General features: G+C 41.8%; 1 protein-coding gene across 6 annotated transcripts in view; it reads right to left on the reverse strand.

Annotated features, from left to right (window-relative positions):
* Positions 1-2,768: 2,768 nt before the first annotated feature.
* The window catches only part of BCAT1 (branched chain amino acid transaminase 1), a 106,305-nt gene continuing 93,946 nt past the window's right edge, over positions 2,769-15,127 (reverse strand). For all 6 annotated transcript variants that reach the window (XM_039544176.1, XM_039544194.1, XM_039544202.1 and 3 more), the window contains one exon: positions 2,769-13,517. In XM_039544176.1, the coding sequence (XP_039400110.1) occupies positions 13,476-13,517 (42 nt within the window). In that variant the 3' untranslated portion in view covers positions 2,769-13,475. The remainder of the gene's footprint in view (positions 13,518-15,127) is intronic.

Genomic DNA, 15,127 nt, shown 5'->3' on the forward strand with positions numbered 1-15,127 from the left:
CGGTTTATTAAGGGTTTGGGGAACCTCTGCCCCCCAAATTAGGAGCTCATTCTGATTTGGATCCTCAACCTCATACTTAGATGTCTAACAAGACCTCCATTTGAATCTATGACAACCTATTCTTTGCCTCACTTATCCATGAAGACAGACTTTTTAGTAGCTATCACGTTGGCCTGTAGAGTCAGAGAAATTGGGGAGGGGGGGGAAGGAGAGGGGCTTGATAGCAGACCTCCTCCACTTTACAGTGTTCTTCAAGGACAAAGTCTCTTTCCACCCACACCATAAATTCTTACCTAAGGTACTACTGGATTTTCATCTTACCCTGTCCATTCATCTAGTGTTTTTGTCCAAAAAATACATAAGTTTCAACTTATTTTCATACCTTAGATGTTAGACAGGCATGAGCCTTCTATGTAGCCAGAACCAGTCAATTTTGGGAAGTCACACAGATGCTTCATTTCCATCGTGGACAGATAGGTGTCCACAATCCCTGCTCAACCCCCCAAAGTGAGGTAGCACATTCTACCAGATCACAAGTAACATCTATGGCATTACTCAAAAAAACATCCTAGTACCTGAGATGCACAAGGCCATTACTTACGCTTTACTACATACTTTTTCAATACGCTATGCCTTGATCCATGTCTCCAGGTCAGATGTGGCACTTGTCAATGCAGTCCTGTCTTCAGTTCTGGACTCAATTCCTCCCTTCCTTCCTGTGGGGATACGGCTCCGAAGTCACCGGAAGTGGCACACCCATAGGGGGAATGCATCTCAAAGAAACACAGTTACTGCACAGAGTGAGTAACTTCTTCCTTACACAACTAAAAGACATTCTAATGAACTGTGGTGATGTTGGGGTTTTTATGATAGATGTGAATTAATGGAAGTGTATTATAGTACTTTATTGTGCAAAGGAAGTAGCACCATAAGGATTTCCCTGTATGTGCTCTGATGTTCATTCTAGCGTCTTGGAACAGAGAGAGATCAACCATTGCCAAACTCATGCAGTTTCTGCCAGGAACACCTCTTTGAAGGAACATAGAGGACAGATGTGGAGATATTGGACCAAATTATATTTTTTGTTGTGATGGTGTAACTTTAGAGTATCTTCACTGTAATGATGCTTATGACCACAATTGAGCAGGGGGAAAGGAGAAGCTAACATACAATATGAGGGTTGGAAGGGACCTCAGGAGGTCATCTAATCCAACCCCCTGCTCAAAGCAGGACCAATCCTCAACTATATCCCCAAATGGCCCCCTCAAGGATTGAGCTCACAACCCTGAGTGTAGTAAGCCAATGCTCAAACCACTGAGCTATCCCTCCCCCTAACGTGAAGTTGAAAACCACCTTTGTGCCAACATAACTCCAAGCACTGAATCCCAAGTCTGTATTTGGACTGCATTTATTGGAAACTCTGGCACAACTTTTTTGCATCTTTTCTTGTCTGAAGAGCTATATAGCGAAGACATTTTTTCTCTCTGTCCCCCATCTAACTAATATTTTCAAACCAGTCTTTCAATGACAGACATATCTGTCACCTCTGTTTTAGAGGAATCTGTACCTTAGAAGTATTGTTCTGGAAACTACAAGTGCATACTTCAAGCCCTGCAAGAACAATGTTTCCCTTTATACTATTTTTCTCTCAAAGGAGCAAACAAGCTCTTTGGTAAATAAAGCTTTTGTCACTCATTGGGAATCTCCAAATAGTACTGGTGAATGGATCCTCTCAAGATTTTGCAGCAGGAAGCAGTCTCTCTCTCTCTCTCACTAAGGGTCTGGACCTATTGATGGGGCTAATCATTTATTAGAGAGAGTGCTCAGCACTTTGCAGGACCAAGCCCCAAATTAACACCACTTGGGATAAGCAGGCTTTGAATATTGTATTAGCGAAACAAAGGCTAATACTACTACTAAAGCACTTGGATTGAATGGGGGAGAATAGAAAGGGGGACATGGGAATAAGTCTGATTCTGCCATGCAGACTTGTCATTCCCTTAACAATAACTAACACTTAGTACTTAAATGTATATGGGGGCACCACTGATGTGTACCTCATTGGTGTATGGATCTGTACCATCTTATTTGCAGTATTCACTGTACTGAGAATGTGAAATAGGGCAAGTCATTTGGGAAATGTGACTACTAGATATGGTAAGTGTCATGATTTTAATGACAACCATTCTACAATCCTTTCCCTCTTCAAAATGCTACACATTTGTCAATGTCCTTACCCCTCAGAAACACCCTGTGAAATAAGCACTGTAAATTATTAAGTTTTCTTCAGGATTTCTTCACTCCCCAGAACTCTTCACTGAGAAACCCTGATAATAACGGCTTCATTTAATCACTGCTGCAAAGTTCTGATGTGCTGTTAAAAGCTGTTTCATGACAATGTGGTTAGCAGCCAGTCAGTTTAACTGCTTCATTTGTCCAACAGCTTTTACTCCAATGAAATAAGTATCTCTGCATCCACGTTTGGCTAGAAAATGCATGTCTGATATCCTTAGGGCCCAATTCTTCACCCATTTCCTTGGATGCCATCGCCCCTTGACTTCAATGGGTAACTGAGGGCAGAACCGGAATTTAGGATTTTTACCACACAATTAGCTCCTCAGCACCGTGTGTGTTCCCATTGGCCTAATTTGGTAAAATACTTTTTTAAAATTCAGCTTTCAAACTTAAATTTTATATATACATGTGGTAATTATGCCGTATTAGATGTGCTTGACAGTGCAGATTTCATAACATGCCACAAACAGTGGTCCATTAAATTCCTTTATTGAAAACAGAAACACTGCATAATTACAGATCTGATGAGGAAACTGCAAACAATATAGACTGCTTCTATTGCCAGCAAAATACAGTTATAACAGGAAGTTTAGACATACAAATATAAAGTGTTTCTTTCATGCCAGATGGTTTGTGTATAACAATGCCATTAGGAGTGTTTAATTGTGCTTCTACAAAATCTTTACAGAAGGATGAGGTAGAGTTTCCTTTACTTTATCCAATATTTTTTCCCACACATCTGTTCCTTTAATACTTTTATATGCTCAGATCTTGGTAAAATATCCTGTTAACTTGAACATTTATGAAAGCAGAGACTCTTCAGAGGTGTTTATTTCTCCCTGTTTAAGTTGACAATTTCTCCTACTTAAAACGCCGGAATTCCAAGTATTTCTACAGTACATTAATAACCAATTCAGAAACTGATTAGACTGAGGCATTCGTTGACCCAAACATACCACTCTAATGAAAATGCTTTAATATAATTTCATATAAAAACCGTATTATTCCTCATCATGATAAAGACCCTTCAGTATCCAGTCAATTTATACTGCAGCAGCGGCAACCCTACTAGAAGGTGAAGGATGGAGAAGAAAGAGATTAATTTCTTGGCAACATCTTAAATTGAAGGATGATAATAGTTAACAATTACCTAATTCTCCTCCTATCACGAGCCCTAGCCAGCTAGGGGCACATGATATGATAGAAAGGTTTTGTGGGAGTTGGATTTGAAAAGATATGGAACCTTTCATCTTACATGGTTGGCTTGACTCTAGCACCTAACATTTTTTTGCTGTTTGGTGAGCTATATGAAGTGAATTGCTGGTCTCAGTCAAGCTGTTAGGCTCCGATTCAGGAAAGCATGTGCATAACTTTAAGCACTTAAGCTTGTGATAAGCACTTTCCCAAATAGTGATTCACATCATAAATCATCACTCCAATATTTGGCACTAATTGGCAGTCTTGCTCTAAGGGCTGAATGGGATTAGAAATACTATGCGGACCCCAGAACATGACTGAGGTACTGTGGTGGAGCACTATAGGAGAAGGTTATACTGTCACTGCCCTTGCTGTACCTGTTCTGTGGATAGAAGGCTTCACCCTGGCACCTCCCACTAGCACTTAGTATTGACTGAAAATCATTGGAAGCCAAACACAATGGGAGCTACATTTGTATTCTAAATCAACGCGAGGATGTGATGTCAACATGGGGAGACACCAAAGACTAGAACCACCAGGGGTTGTCTTGTCTCAGGAGTGCAAAGATAAATTCTGAGGTATAAGAGAAAGGAAAAAGGACCCCATTGTTATCCATTTCACTAAGGAACACCCTTGGTGGGGGAGGGCGGGTGATTCATGAATGTTTTGGATCCTGGTTTGACTGAAACCAGCAAGTTCTGCAGAAATAGCTTAGGTGAGAGACTATTTTAGACAAAGGATTGTAGTCTGCTAAAGTTAAATTTTAATCTAACAGACGTCTGTTATACTTTTATTTGTAACTTTTGGCTCTTATTACCATTCCTCACTATCTTCTAAATCTCCACCTTTATTAATACATTTATATTTGTTTTGAGTATTAATTGATTACAGTGCTGTGTTCTTAGACTGGAGCTGGTACTCAGCTGAATCAAATGAGATGGTATTTGTGTTCTATTGCCTTGGGAGTTGCAACCCTCGTAATTACAGAGAGTGTGCAGTGACGGGGGCTGAACACTACGGCGGGGGGGATGCTTTTGGAGTGGCTTGGGGACTGGGATGTACCTATTGTTAACCTGCAAGGCAAAGTAAGGACCGGCAGAGCCCAGAGGAGAGTGTTTGAGTGGCTGAAGGGCTGGCAGTGACAGGGAGCTGACAGCCAGCTACCATAAGAAAGACTTCCTCAAGCTGGATTCAGCAGGGTACCAATGTGACTCAGAGTCCTAGGTACCTTAAGGAAGTGTCACAGCAGTTGCTTGCTTTTCTTCTGGATGGATTTGAGGTTGTTGGGAATTTTTTAAAAACAATTTAAACCAAATTATTTTTAAATCCATGTATATTTAAAAAAAAATCAAAAGTTTGTAAATATTCCTGAATAGAAAGTTATCAAAAGCTCTTTTTCTTATCTCACTTTTACAATTATGCCAGATGTAATAGATTTGATGACCCATTGAGTCTGTCTAATCCTGCTGGATGGCAAGTGCCTCCGATAGCTGCTGAGCACCATCAGCTCCCACTTAAGACAACTTCTAAGCACCTGGCAGGATCAGGTTCTAAACCAGACTTAAATGTACCAAGAGAACTAACTATTGTATGGATGGAAAGACAACATATTTTACCTAATATTTTTCCACAGACATAGTTGGTCATTAACATAAGCGATTCCCCATGGGGGTTATTACAAAGAATTGTAAAGTTATTTGTAAATCATGGTTAATTTCTTCTTCAAAGTCTTAGTCTCTTTTCTTACAATAACCTCACCCAGCCTGCAATTCTAAACATTTAGGCAAAAAAACCTTACAAAACTTAGACTCCTGAATCCTTATCTGCGCTCCTGAAAAAATGGCCAAATTTTCATAAGTGCTTAGCACTCAGCAGCTCCTATTGACTGGTAGGGTCCAATTTTAATATCTTGGCCTTAATAATTCACGTAAAAAGTGACTGATTGTGTCTGGTTTTTAAAATCACATTTTTTAAATGAGCAAACCCAGAATAAACATATCCCAAAAAACATTGATTCTTTCTATCCTTCATCTATTGAGCCTTTCTATCCTTTTTTTTGGGCAGGGGGATTTATTTTGTGTATTTCAACATAGATCTTCCTTTGGATTAAAGGAGAGTCACATGGGTCTATCCACACTGGCAACAGCAGAGTGTTTCCAACATGCCTGGTGCTAGTAGGGTACTGGCATAGTTCTCTAGCCCATGGGGACAGAGGTTTTTTTGCAATTGTGCCACAGCCCAAAAGCATGACCAGTATGATTTGCTAGCATTTTTACACCTACTTTGCACTGGTGTAAATGCACAAGGGCAATGGAGAATCAAGTCCCCATCTGTGGAATTGGACACCTATAGCATGGTTTGGCTAATGCAGTTGTCAGATTTTTCCATCCTGATCAGGGAAAATATATTGGCACCTAGGCTAATAACCACCATGTTTAACAAAGGAATAGGTAGGATGATTCTGATGTTTCTTAACCAATGCAATGTCAGTATCTTCCTCCTCCATTATGAATAACAATCCAGCTACCTAAATTAAGCAAGAAGTAACATTATCTTACCATTAGGAGGTATTTTAGAAAATCTCAGTTATTCTTTGCACAATCTTGGGCTTCAGGACAAAATGTATTTCTGTAGAATTGGATAAAACACAGCACTCTAATAATTCTCAACTGCAACTTTCTGAAGTCAAGAGCACTCAGCACCTTAGTAGGATGGATCCCACAGGGTGATTTGAATGTTATGTTATAAGGCACAGTTCTAATATGGGATAGGGTGGACTTCTAATACACAGGGGTTTAGAAGCATGCTGGATGAAGTTGCTCCTATGCCCTTGATTTTATTTTGACAAACGTAAAAATTAAATTTACCTCTGATCAGTGAGCAGTGCTCTTGTCAAGTCTGTACTGTGTGCCAGCTGCAGTTTTAAACTTGGAACTGAGCTATGCATTTTGAAGGATTATGGTCCTACTGCAGGAAACCTTAAAAATAAGAAATATCATACAAAAAGTGTGTGTCTATATATAACATTTTTCTTCTGTATAATCAAGATGTTGCAACTAATCAGGAAGGGATGCTTCAAATGCTGGCTCTGCGCCTGGCATCTATCTGTGCTGCTTAAACAGATTTCTTGAAGTGAATTAGATTAACAGAAGAGATTTTACCTGTAGCAAAATAAATTCTGTTTTGTTAAAGGCTGGATTGAATCCTACGAGCCACATAAGTAGTAATAATTATATTAATACTTTGCATTTGCACACAATGCTTGTCCTCAAAGTGCTTTGCAAACACACAGTTCAGTTTTTGGATTATAGGAGAGCTGATGGCTAGAGGATGGTGACAATACACATCTCCCCAGCAAGACTCCTGGATGAGGATTATTCATCCTCCTTCTCCTTGCTCCAAGGAGGACCCGCTTTGTTGGCCAGGGTCTTTAAGGGAGGCTATTGCTGGCAGCATTAGCCTGGTTTAATTTTTCCATTCAGGGGAGTAAAAGGACAGACTGTGTCCACCTCCTGGATGGACAGGCATAGGAATTGCCATACTAGATCATCAGATCAGTGCTCCCTCTACTCCAGTATCCTGTCTCTGTGACCAGTACAAGATGCTTTAGAGAAAGGTGCAAGGAACCCTGTGGTAGACAGCTATGGGATAACCTTCCTATATGGGGAAATGTCTACCTAGGTTCCAGCAGCTAGTAGTTGGCTTATGCTTCTGTGCTCATAACAGGGCAGACTGTTTAAGATTTCTCCCATGTCCCCCAGGTCAAAAATATGAGATCACTGGGTATTTATTCCTCATGACACCTGTGAGTTCGGTTGCAATATTTCCATTTTGCAGGTAGGCAAGTGGAGTCAAAGAGAGTCTAGATGACTTGCCCATGATCACAGAGTCAATGTCAGAGCCAGAACTGAAACTCTGGAGTACGTGGCTCCTCAGCCTTTGCTCAAACTCCTCTCCTCTCTAATAGGTGCCCCACTTTGCAAATAGGATCAAAGAACTCAAAGTTTTTGGCTAGGCTTTTGTGTTATGCTCCAGGTATTAATAGCCTACTTGGCTTTCAGTTATAATTTGGTTAGATACATGGAAAGAAATCAGAAATCAGCAGTGTATTTTGCATTTCATGAAGGCCATGAGACTCCAGACTTATTATTTAGACTAAAGCTGTTTTTGTTCATTATGTTTAATAGAATTTGAATTAATGGAATGCCCTGCACATTCTTGTCTAGAGGCTGCCCATTTGAAAGGAAATACAGATTTAAAAGCTTTAATAAAAATATTTTGGAAGAAGTTTGCAGACTGGGATGATTAAAACACCTGCAATAAAATGTATTGTGCAGATAAAAGCCCATCACCTTTTTCCTCATTCTGCTGCTCTTTAATGACTTCCACACTCCTTGACCAGAAATCTGTTTGAGCACTAAAGAAATTGCCTTTCCAGCACAGTAGGGAATTAACTGCAAAGGCCCCATTAATGTGAGTTACTAACTGTGCTAAAATTTAGCCCCAACATTCATAGGCACTGACTCCGTGGGCTGGAGCACCCACAAAAAAAATTAGCAGGTGCTTAGCACTCCCCAGCAGCCAGTTCCTCCCTATCCCCTGTGCCTCCTACCCACTGGCAGCCCTACCAATTAACTTCTCCCCCTCCCCATAGCATCTCCTGTCTGCTGGCAGCTCCGCCAATCTACTCCTTCCCCCCTCCCTCCCAGTGCCTCCCGCAAGCAGCTGTTCTGCGGTGTGCAGGAGGAGCAGGGACCAGGCACGTTTAGGGGAGGGGGTGGGAAGAGGCAGAGGTTTGGCGGAAGGGGTGGAGTGGGGGTGGGACCTGTGCCCTGAGCAGGGGTTGAGCACCCCCGGGAAAGGAAAAAGCTGGTACCTACCTGTGCTAACATTACTTGCAAAATAGGTGATGGGGAAAAAGACCCAGGTGATGACTGAAAGCACAGACACTGACAGCCCAAGGAGGCTATAAATACATACTTCTTACAAATAAATGTTAAGGCCAAAAAGAACTCTTATGATCATCGTCTGACCTCCTACATAGCATAGGCTGTAGCTCATCCCGTAAACTCTACATCAAGCCCATAACCTCTGGCGGAGCTACAGCATATTTTCTAGAAAGACATCTCCAATCTTGATTCAAAGATTCCAAGTGATGGAGAACCCACCCCATCCCTGGGTAGGTCATTAGTATTAGCTCTGCTTTAGGTATCTGGAATGCGAGTGTGTCTACGCTGCAATAAAAGATCCACAGCAACAAGTCTCAGAGTCTGGGTCAGCTGATTTAGGCTTACGGGGCTTGCGCTTTGAGCTAAAAATAGCAGTGTAGAAGTTTGGGTTTGGGCTGAAGCCTGGGCTCTGTAACCTGGTGACAGGGGAGGGTCTCAGAGCCCAGGCTCCAGTCAAATCATCTGCACTGCTATTTTTAGCCCTGGAGCACAAGCCCGAGTCAGTTGACCCCAGCTCTGAGACTTGCTGTAGTTGTTTTATTGCAGTATAGACCTACACGGTGATACAAGTGCACCCACCTGCATGCTGCTTTCCCCTCATTACTGGGCCTGTCTACTCTGTGCACCATATGCAGGGTCCTGAAGAGGTAAAAGGAGTCTGAGCAAGGCCTGGAAGATCAATCGCTGTGCCATGCTCTGACAGGGCACTGCAACATTTGCTCTATGACGTTGCATTGTTACATACTGAAGCAAAGTAAAAGGGCTAAGTGATTTGAGGAGATGACATAGGTTGCTCTGTAGATAACACTGGACAAGAGTTCCTCCTCTCCTTCTCCCCAGTGGCGGATCTGTGAAATAGCTCTCAACTCTCGCCCCTTCTGCCTTGGCCACTGCTAGTCGCTTGGACATGAAGGGTGATTCACATATTGGTATGTCTACACATCAAGCTGAAGGTGCGACTCCCAGCTCAACGAGACATACCCACGCTAATTCTGACTGAGCTAGCATGCTAAAAATAGAAGTGTAGCTGCAGTAGTTTAAGGAGCTAGCTTCCCTGTGTACGATCCCTTCTGAGACCCTAGGCATGTTTGGATGGCTAGCCCCATCGCAGCTTATACTCTATTTTTAGCATGCTAGCTCTATCAGCGCGAGCGTGGGTATGTCTCCTCAAGCTAGGAATCACAGCTCTAACTTGAGTGTAGACACACCCTATTGTGTGTTCATTCCCACCAGCATATACTGAACCTTTACCTTTCAAATGCCCTATTTTTCAGATTACCATTTTCCAGGTGTAATATAAAATAAGGACAAGAGAATCACCAGCACTTAGGCAGGGAAGGGCCAATTATATCTCCCAGCACGCCAGTGGTGATTCATCCAGAAAAAGGGCAGGTGGTATTACCAATGCAGTCCCTCGGGGATTTCTGCTAGGGGAGGTGGGCAGACTTAGCTTATGGCTGGGGTTTGCTGGGAATCCTTCTCATGGACACTGTTGAAGACTATATTGAGTCAGAACATCCAGTGACCATATTCCCTGGCCAGCATCTCCCATTTTTTGGTCCTTGCTGCCCTCCTAGCTCCCCTGTCAAGGAAATTACATTTGCTTTGTGCTGCCACAACCTCCTCTGGATGGACTTTCTACCCTGAGGATCCTTTGCCAGAGTTCTCACCAGAATAAATCATCGTTACCCCGGGGTGAATTTGCCCTGAACTGCTATTATGAATCTGGCAATGCAGTGACAGCTGCTAATTCCACAACTCCTGCATCATCAAGGTTTGTATGAAACACCAGTTTTTGTGGACCTCTGAAATGGGATCTCATTTTAAGGACTTCTTTCCAACAGATGACTAGCTGAAACTAAACTGAAAATTAGGAACATGCTCAAGGCTGAAAATAATAATCAAAGAATGAAGTGGGGGAAAGAAAGAACTTGCAAAAATTATAGTTCATCATTATCATTTTAAAGTACCACTGTTTGTAAAGCATACACATGTGAGAGGCTGAATCGCATTTGATCAACCCAATTAAACATTAAATAATTGCAGCCAATTATGCAAATATCACACAATTATTAATTTGTTGATCTTTTCTGAACAGCCTCAAATGTTCCTAATGTTAGACTATCTTATTTCTTAAATGATCAATTAGTGTAACCATAACTAAGTGATGAAGAATGGATAATTGCCTAGTTATGATGTACCATACCCTTTCTATGTTAATCTGCTACAATTAAACAAATAGCGCACATGGAAAAGAGATGCACAGATGTTCTTTTACAGTCTATCAGCTCAGGGAATAGCACAGTTCCTTCCTAAACTATATGGGCTAAAATAAGGAGAACACAGTATCTCTCAAGTGCTCACTGTTATTTACAAATGTTATTTCTTGGAATTTTATGATAAAAGGATAAAATAATACAGATGCAGAATGCAGGCTATGTATTTCCACACAGGCTTGTCATGAAAGATCAAAATACTCTGCTGGTTTATTTAGTATATAATGTTTAAAACCTGGAACCTATTCACCCAGAGCCTGAATGAAAATAATCAAGGCTGTCTGAATTTACCAAGAGGGAGCAAAAGTATTCACAGAGGTGACACTAGCCGACTGGGAGTGCTCTAATATGGTTTCACTTTTTCTCTAGGAAATAGCTCATATTTCTGTGGATCTTCCAATCTTGCCCTCTGTTAGCCCCTGCACATTTGAGGTCTCCTCAGTACAAGAGGTGAAGAGATAAGACAGGAGGTCTAACTCAGGTCTCCCCAAAAGTCAGTGTAGACTACAACAGGCCAATGTTGAGCCCCACTTAAAATTATTGTAGTCTGAAATAAGACTTTAAGGCGTCAACCACTTAAAGCGTCAACCACTCTAAATCAATCATTGTAACTGGTATTCATTTCTTCAGTCGGACTTGTGAGTAGATTACTGTCAGTACTGTCCATGGGGAATTTGATGTGCAACTTCTCTTAATACTACTGATATCTCAAGTATGGGAATTGCACATCCAATTCCCCAGGCACCTCAGTCAAACCGAACCACCTAGACTTTTGCTGTCAAAGACAATTATCTATGCTAAACGTGAGGGATCAGGTTACGGTTCAGTAACAGGAAGCCATTTAGTCTCATTCATGACGTAATCTGGTATGAGCTCTATGACACACTCTACTCAAAGGCTCTCTTCAGTTGTGGTACTTGCCTTGTTGGAAAAACGCCTCTACCCCACATCATATCTCGATGTATCCCCCATGTTAATTTTTCCAGTAGATGAATAAAAATAAATAAACTACCAGTGGCCTATGATACATCGCAAGAAACTGAACAGAGACCAGAACACAGTACAGATTTAAATTGTGAGTAGAAGAGATACACAGTACTACTGCTACCATAAATGAAACAGCACTTTGTGCTTGTAGGTATATTCTAAATAGAACACTATCCAACAACTCACTCTGAACAATTGTCACCGGTAACCTTCAACTGTTCTTCAATAAGGTATCAGAACAGACTGCAGCAAGATCTGTCTAACCCACCACTCACGGGACCAGCAGAAAATGGTGACCTAGTAGAGACTGAGGGTTAATGTTTGATCACATACTGTACAAGAAAGCCCTGTGGATAATTTTAAGTGGTGGCTTAAGACAGGGGGCTGCCCATTAGAGATGACGCTTAGTATATTTTACATTGTGGTAGCAACTGCCAGTTATAGGTGGGGTCAGTTAGAAAGTGTGGGAGAGAAACTCTCCCCCCTTATTAAAAAAATACTAGTTAGTTCCCAAAATACTGCTGTATGGCTAGTGTAAAATGTACGGTCTGAGGCTCCATTCTGTTACACCTGCATAAAATCAGTTTAACTCCATTGACAGCTATGAAGTTACATAAGTTCTATGCCAGAGCAACAGAAGATTCAGGCCCCTAGCATTTTGGAGTATTACTACTGAATACTGTAGTTCCTTTTTGGCAGGAGACATCTTAAAACTAGTTGAGAAAAGCATGTGCATAGATGAGAAAGCTTATATGGATGGTAGCATATTTAAGGGTTAAAGAAAATTTGCAGAAGTTATTAATTTCCCTAATTGTGAGCTAACAGTTGTATCTTGTATCTTGGCAACAAGAGAGTGTATCACGAGTCTAGTGGTGTATGAAGAAGTAAGGGAACATGGTAGTGCAGTATGACAAGGAGTGAATGAAATCCCTCTGTTCTCCTGCACTGAGCACTTTTCCACTGGCAAGCAGGGGAAGATACAGGAGAACCCATACTGGAAAGCCACGGCCTCTTCAGAAAATAGAAAGATCATATTAGGAAACAAGTGGGCCAGCCAGGGCTGGGAGCACTGTCAAGCCTTGGGTGGGGAAAGATCACTTTGTATCTTGTAAGTTCTTGTAAGCTGATTTAGGAGTGCTGTTGCCGGGCTCTGAAGGGATTTCCCACCAATTCATCCTCATTCTAAAGGCGTGGTTGCTATGATGTGGGGCCTAAAAGGTGAGGGTATGATGTTGGCAGAATTAAAAACGGGATCCTCAGGGCTCTGGGAATGCAGAGAGGAACCTCCCACATAAGTGGAGTAACAGAGAAAAACATAATCCATTGCCTGAGGATGCAAATGAAATAGGACTAAGAGATAGTAACTGTTCTCCTAAATAATGGGCAACTTTTTTATATGGCAGTCTTCTCCAGTAGTGGTGGCAGTTGGAAAAACACCATGGCTTACACTGAAGACCAGTTGAAGAGTATTTGACAAGTTTTTGGACTGTACATAAGACACAAGGAGGCACCAAGAAAACAGTTGGGACAGTTCTATTGCTTACATCTAGCATCTCTAACAAGAAGATAGGCTTCTATTAGCAAGACTATGGTAGAAATCATAATGATTGTGTTCACATTCCCTGGCATGTGGAAACAATCACCCTGGGGAGGAAAGGGAGAACACTGACTACCCTACGCACAGCAGCTACAGAAAATCGGCGATTGTTCTGGTGTAACGGTTTGGCCTGTCGGGTAGTGTATGGAAGGTCTGATCCCCGCCACTCTGCATTCATGACACCAGGAGTGTCCATTCGCTGTCTTCTCTTCCGTACTGAAACAAAAACAAAGAACGTATTTCAGGAAATAAAGGTAACTCTGCACCAACAAAATTTTCCCAGGACCTGAATTTTGTTCGCTCTCAGGCCCTTTTCCACCACTCTAGCAGAGTAAGGGGACCTGTAGGTGGGAGTAACTATAACTTACACCTACTTCAAAGCTCCTTTCCACTGCCATAGCTGCCCCCTATAAAACAGATTATTTGTGGATTTATGCCTTAGCTACAGTCTGTGTTTTAAACAAAGCTGAAGGCAGTTTGACACTTTATCCATCTCTACGTGAGTAGGCTGTGAAGGGGTGAAGATACTCTCCTGTGAGAGGATATAAAGCAGACCAGTCCTGCTTTGATGGAGGTGTCTATGCATTTAATACAACCTGTGTTAAAAGTCCTGCAACTATTCCCTGTGGTCATTTTACTAATCTGCTCACACGTGCAGCCCCTGTTCAGGCCTCAGTATGCAAATGCGTCTATTTATCCTTTTTAAAAAAGTAGCTTTTTATTACATCTTTTTTATTAAACCTGAAATAAATCTAACCACAAATATCACAGAGTAAAATGTTACACCAACGTGGTAAACCAAAAAAAACCAGATCTACTGTGGATGAAGAATGAGTCTGCTCTCACTGTGTAATAAACAGGGTTACAGAAGGCAGGGATGGAAAAGACCTACCATCTCTCTTCAAGACAGTCCCAGGGCAGAGGACAGTTAGCTATTACAGTTAGCTATGACACTGCATTTGATCTTAATCTGAAGGTAAACAGTTCTAAGGCGCTCTGTCACAAACCCTGTACTCAGACACAGCTCATTCATTTAGGTAAATTATGGATATAGGTTAGTAGTAGATGGAGCACTGGATCCTTCTGAGACAGGGCATGGAAACTCTCTGCAACAATGGGACAAGGAACTGTTCAGAGTCCATTTGTGACTGTCTGGCCAGAGAGGGTGGAAGGAAGCTACTTTTCAACTTCTACATCAACAGTGAGGGAGACCAGGGCAGACCTGGGTGGAAAAGGACTACAGCTATACAAATTAGCCCTGGGAAGGGCCAAGAAAAAGACTACTCGAGCCCAGGAGGGCTGAACATTGTTTGGGGTTTGGACTTTTGTTTATCTTTGGAAGGTGAGGACTTTGGCTTTTGACTAGCGGGTCAAGTGTACCACAATGGTGAAGGTAAAGCCCTGTTACAGTGAGAGAAACAGTGGTCAGAGTAGAGAGAGAAGAGAAATCAGTAAATTATGTGGGATTGTGGTTAAGGGAACAGGTGGAGGTAAAGTCTAATCTCAAATATTGGACATGCCAACTCAATTACTACTTATATTACAATAGCACCTAAAAGCCCTGACATCAGAGCCCTACTGTGCTAGGTGCTGTACATTTACATAGTATGAGACAGTCCTTGCCATGAGGAGTCTACAATCTAAATAGATACCCAAACCAGGGAAGTAGTATCCTTGCTTTACAGGTAGGAGAGGCAGCATAGTAATGAAATAATTTGCCCAAAGTCACATGGGGAACTGTGGCAGACCCAGGAATAGAACCCAGATCTCCTGAATCCCAGTCCAGTGCCTTTGAGTCAGATTATCTCTAGACTTCACCTGTGGGT

This window comes from Mauremys reevesii, linkage group 1, assembly GCF_016161935.1.
Source record: "Mauremys reevesii isolate NIE-2019 linkage group 1, ASM1616193v1, whole genome shotgun sequence".
NCBI classification, from domain to species: Eukaryota; Metazoa; Chordata; order Testudines; family Geoemydidae; genus Mauremys; species Mauremys reevesii.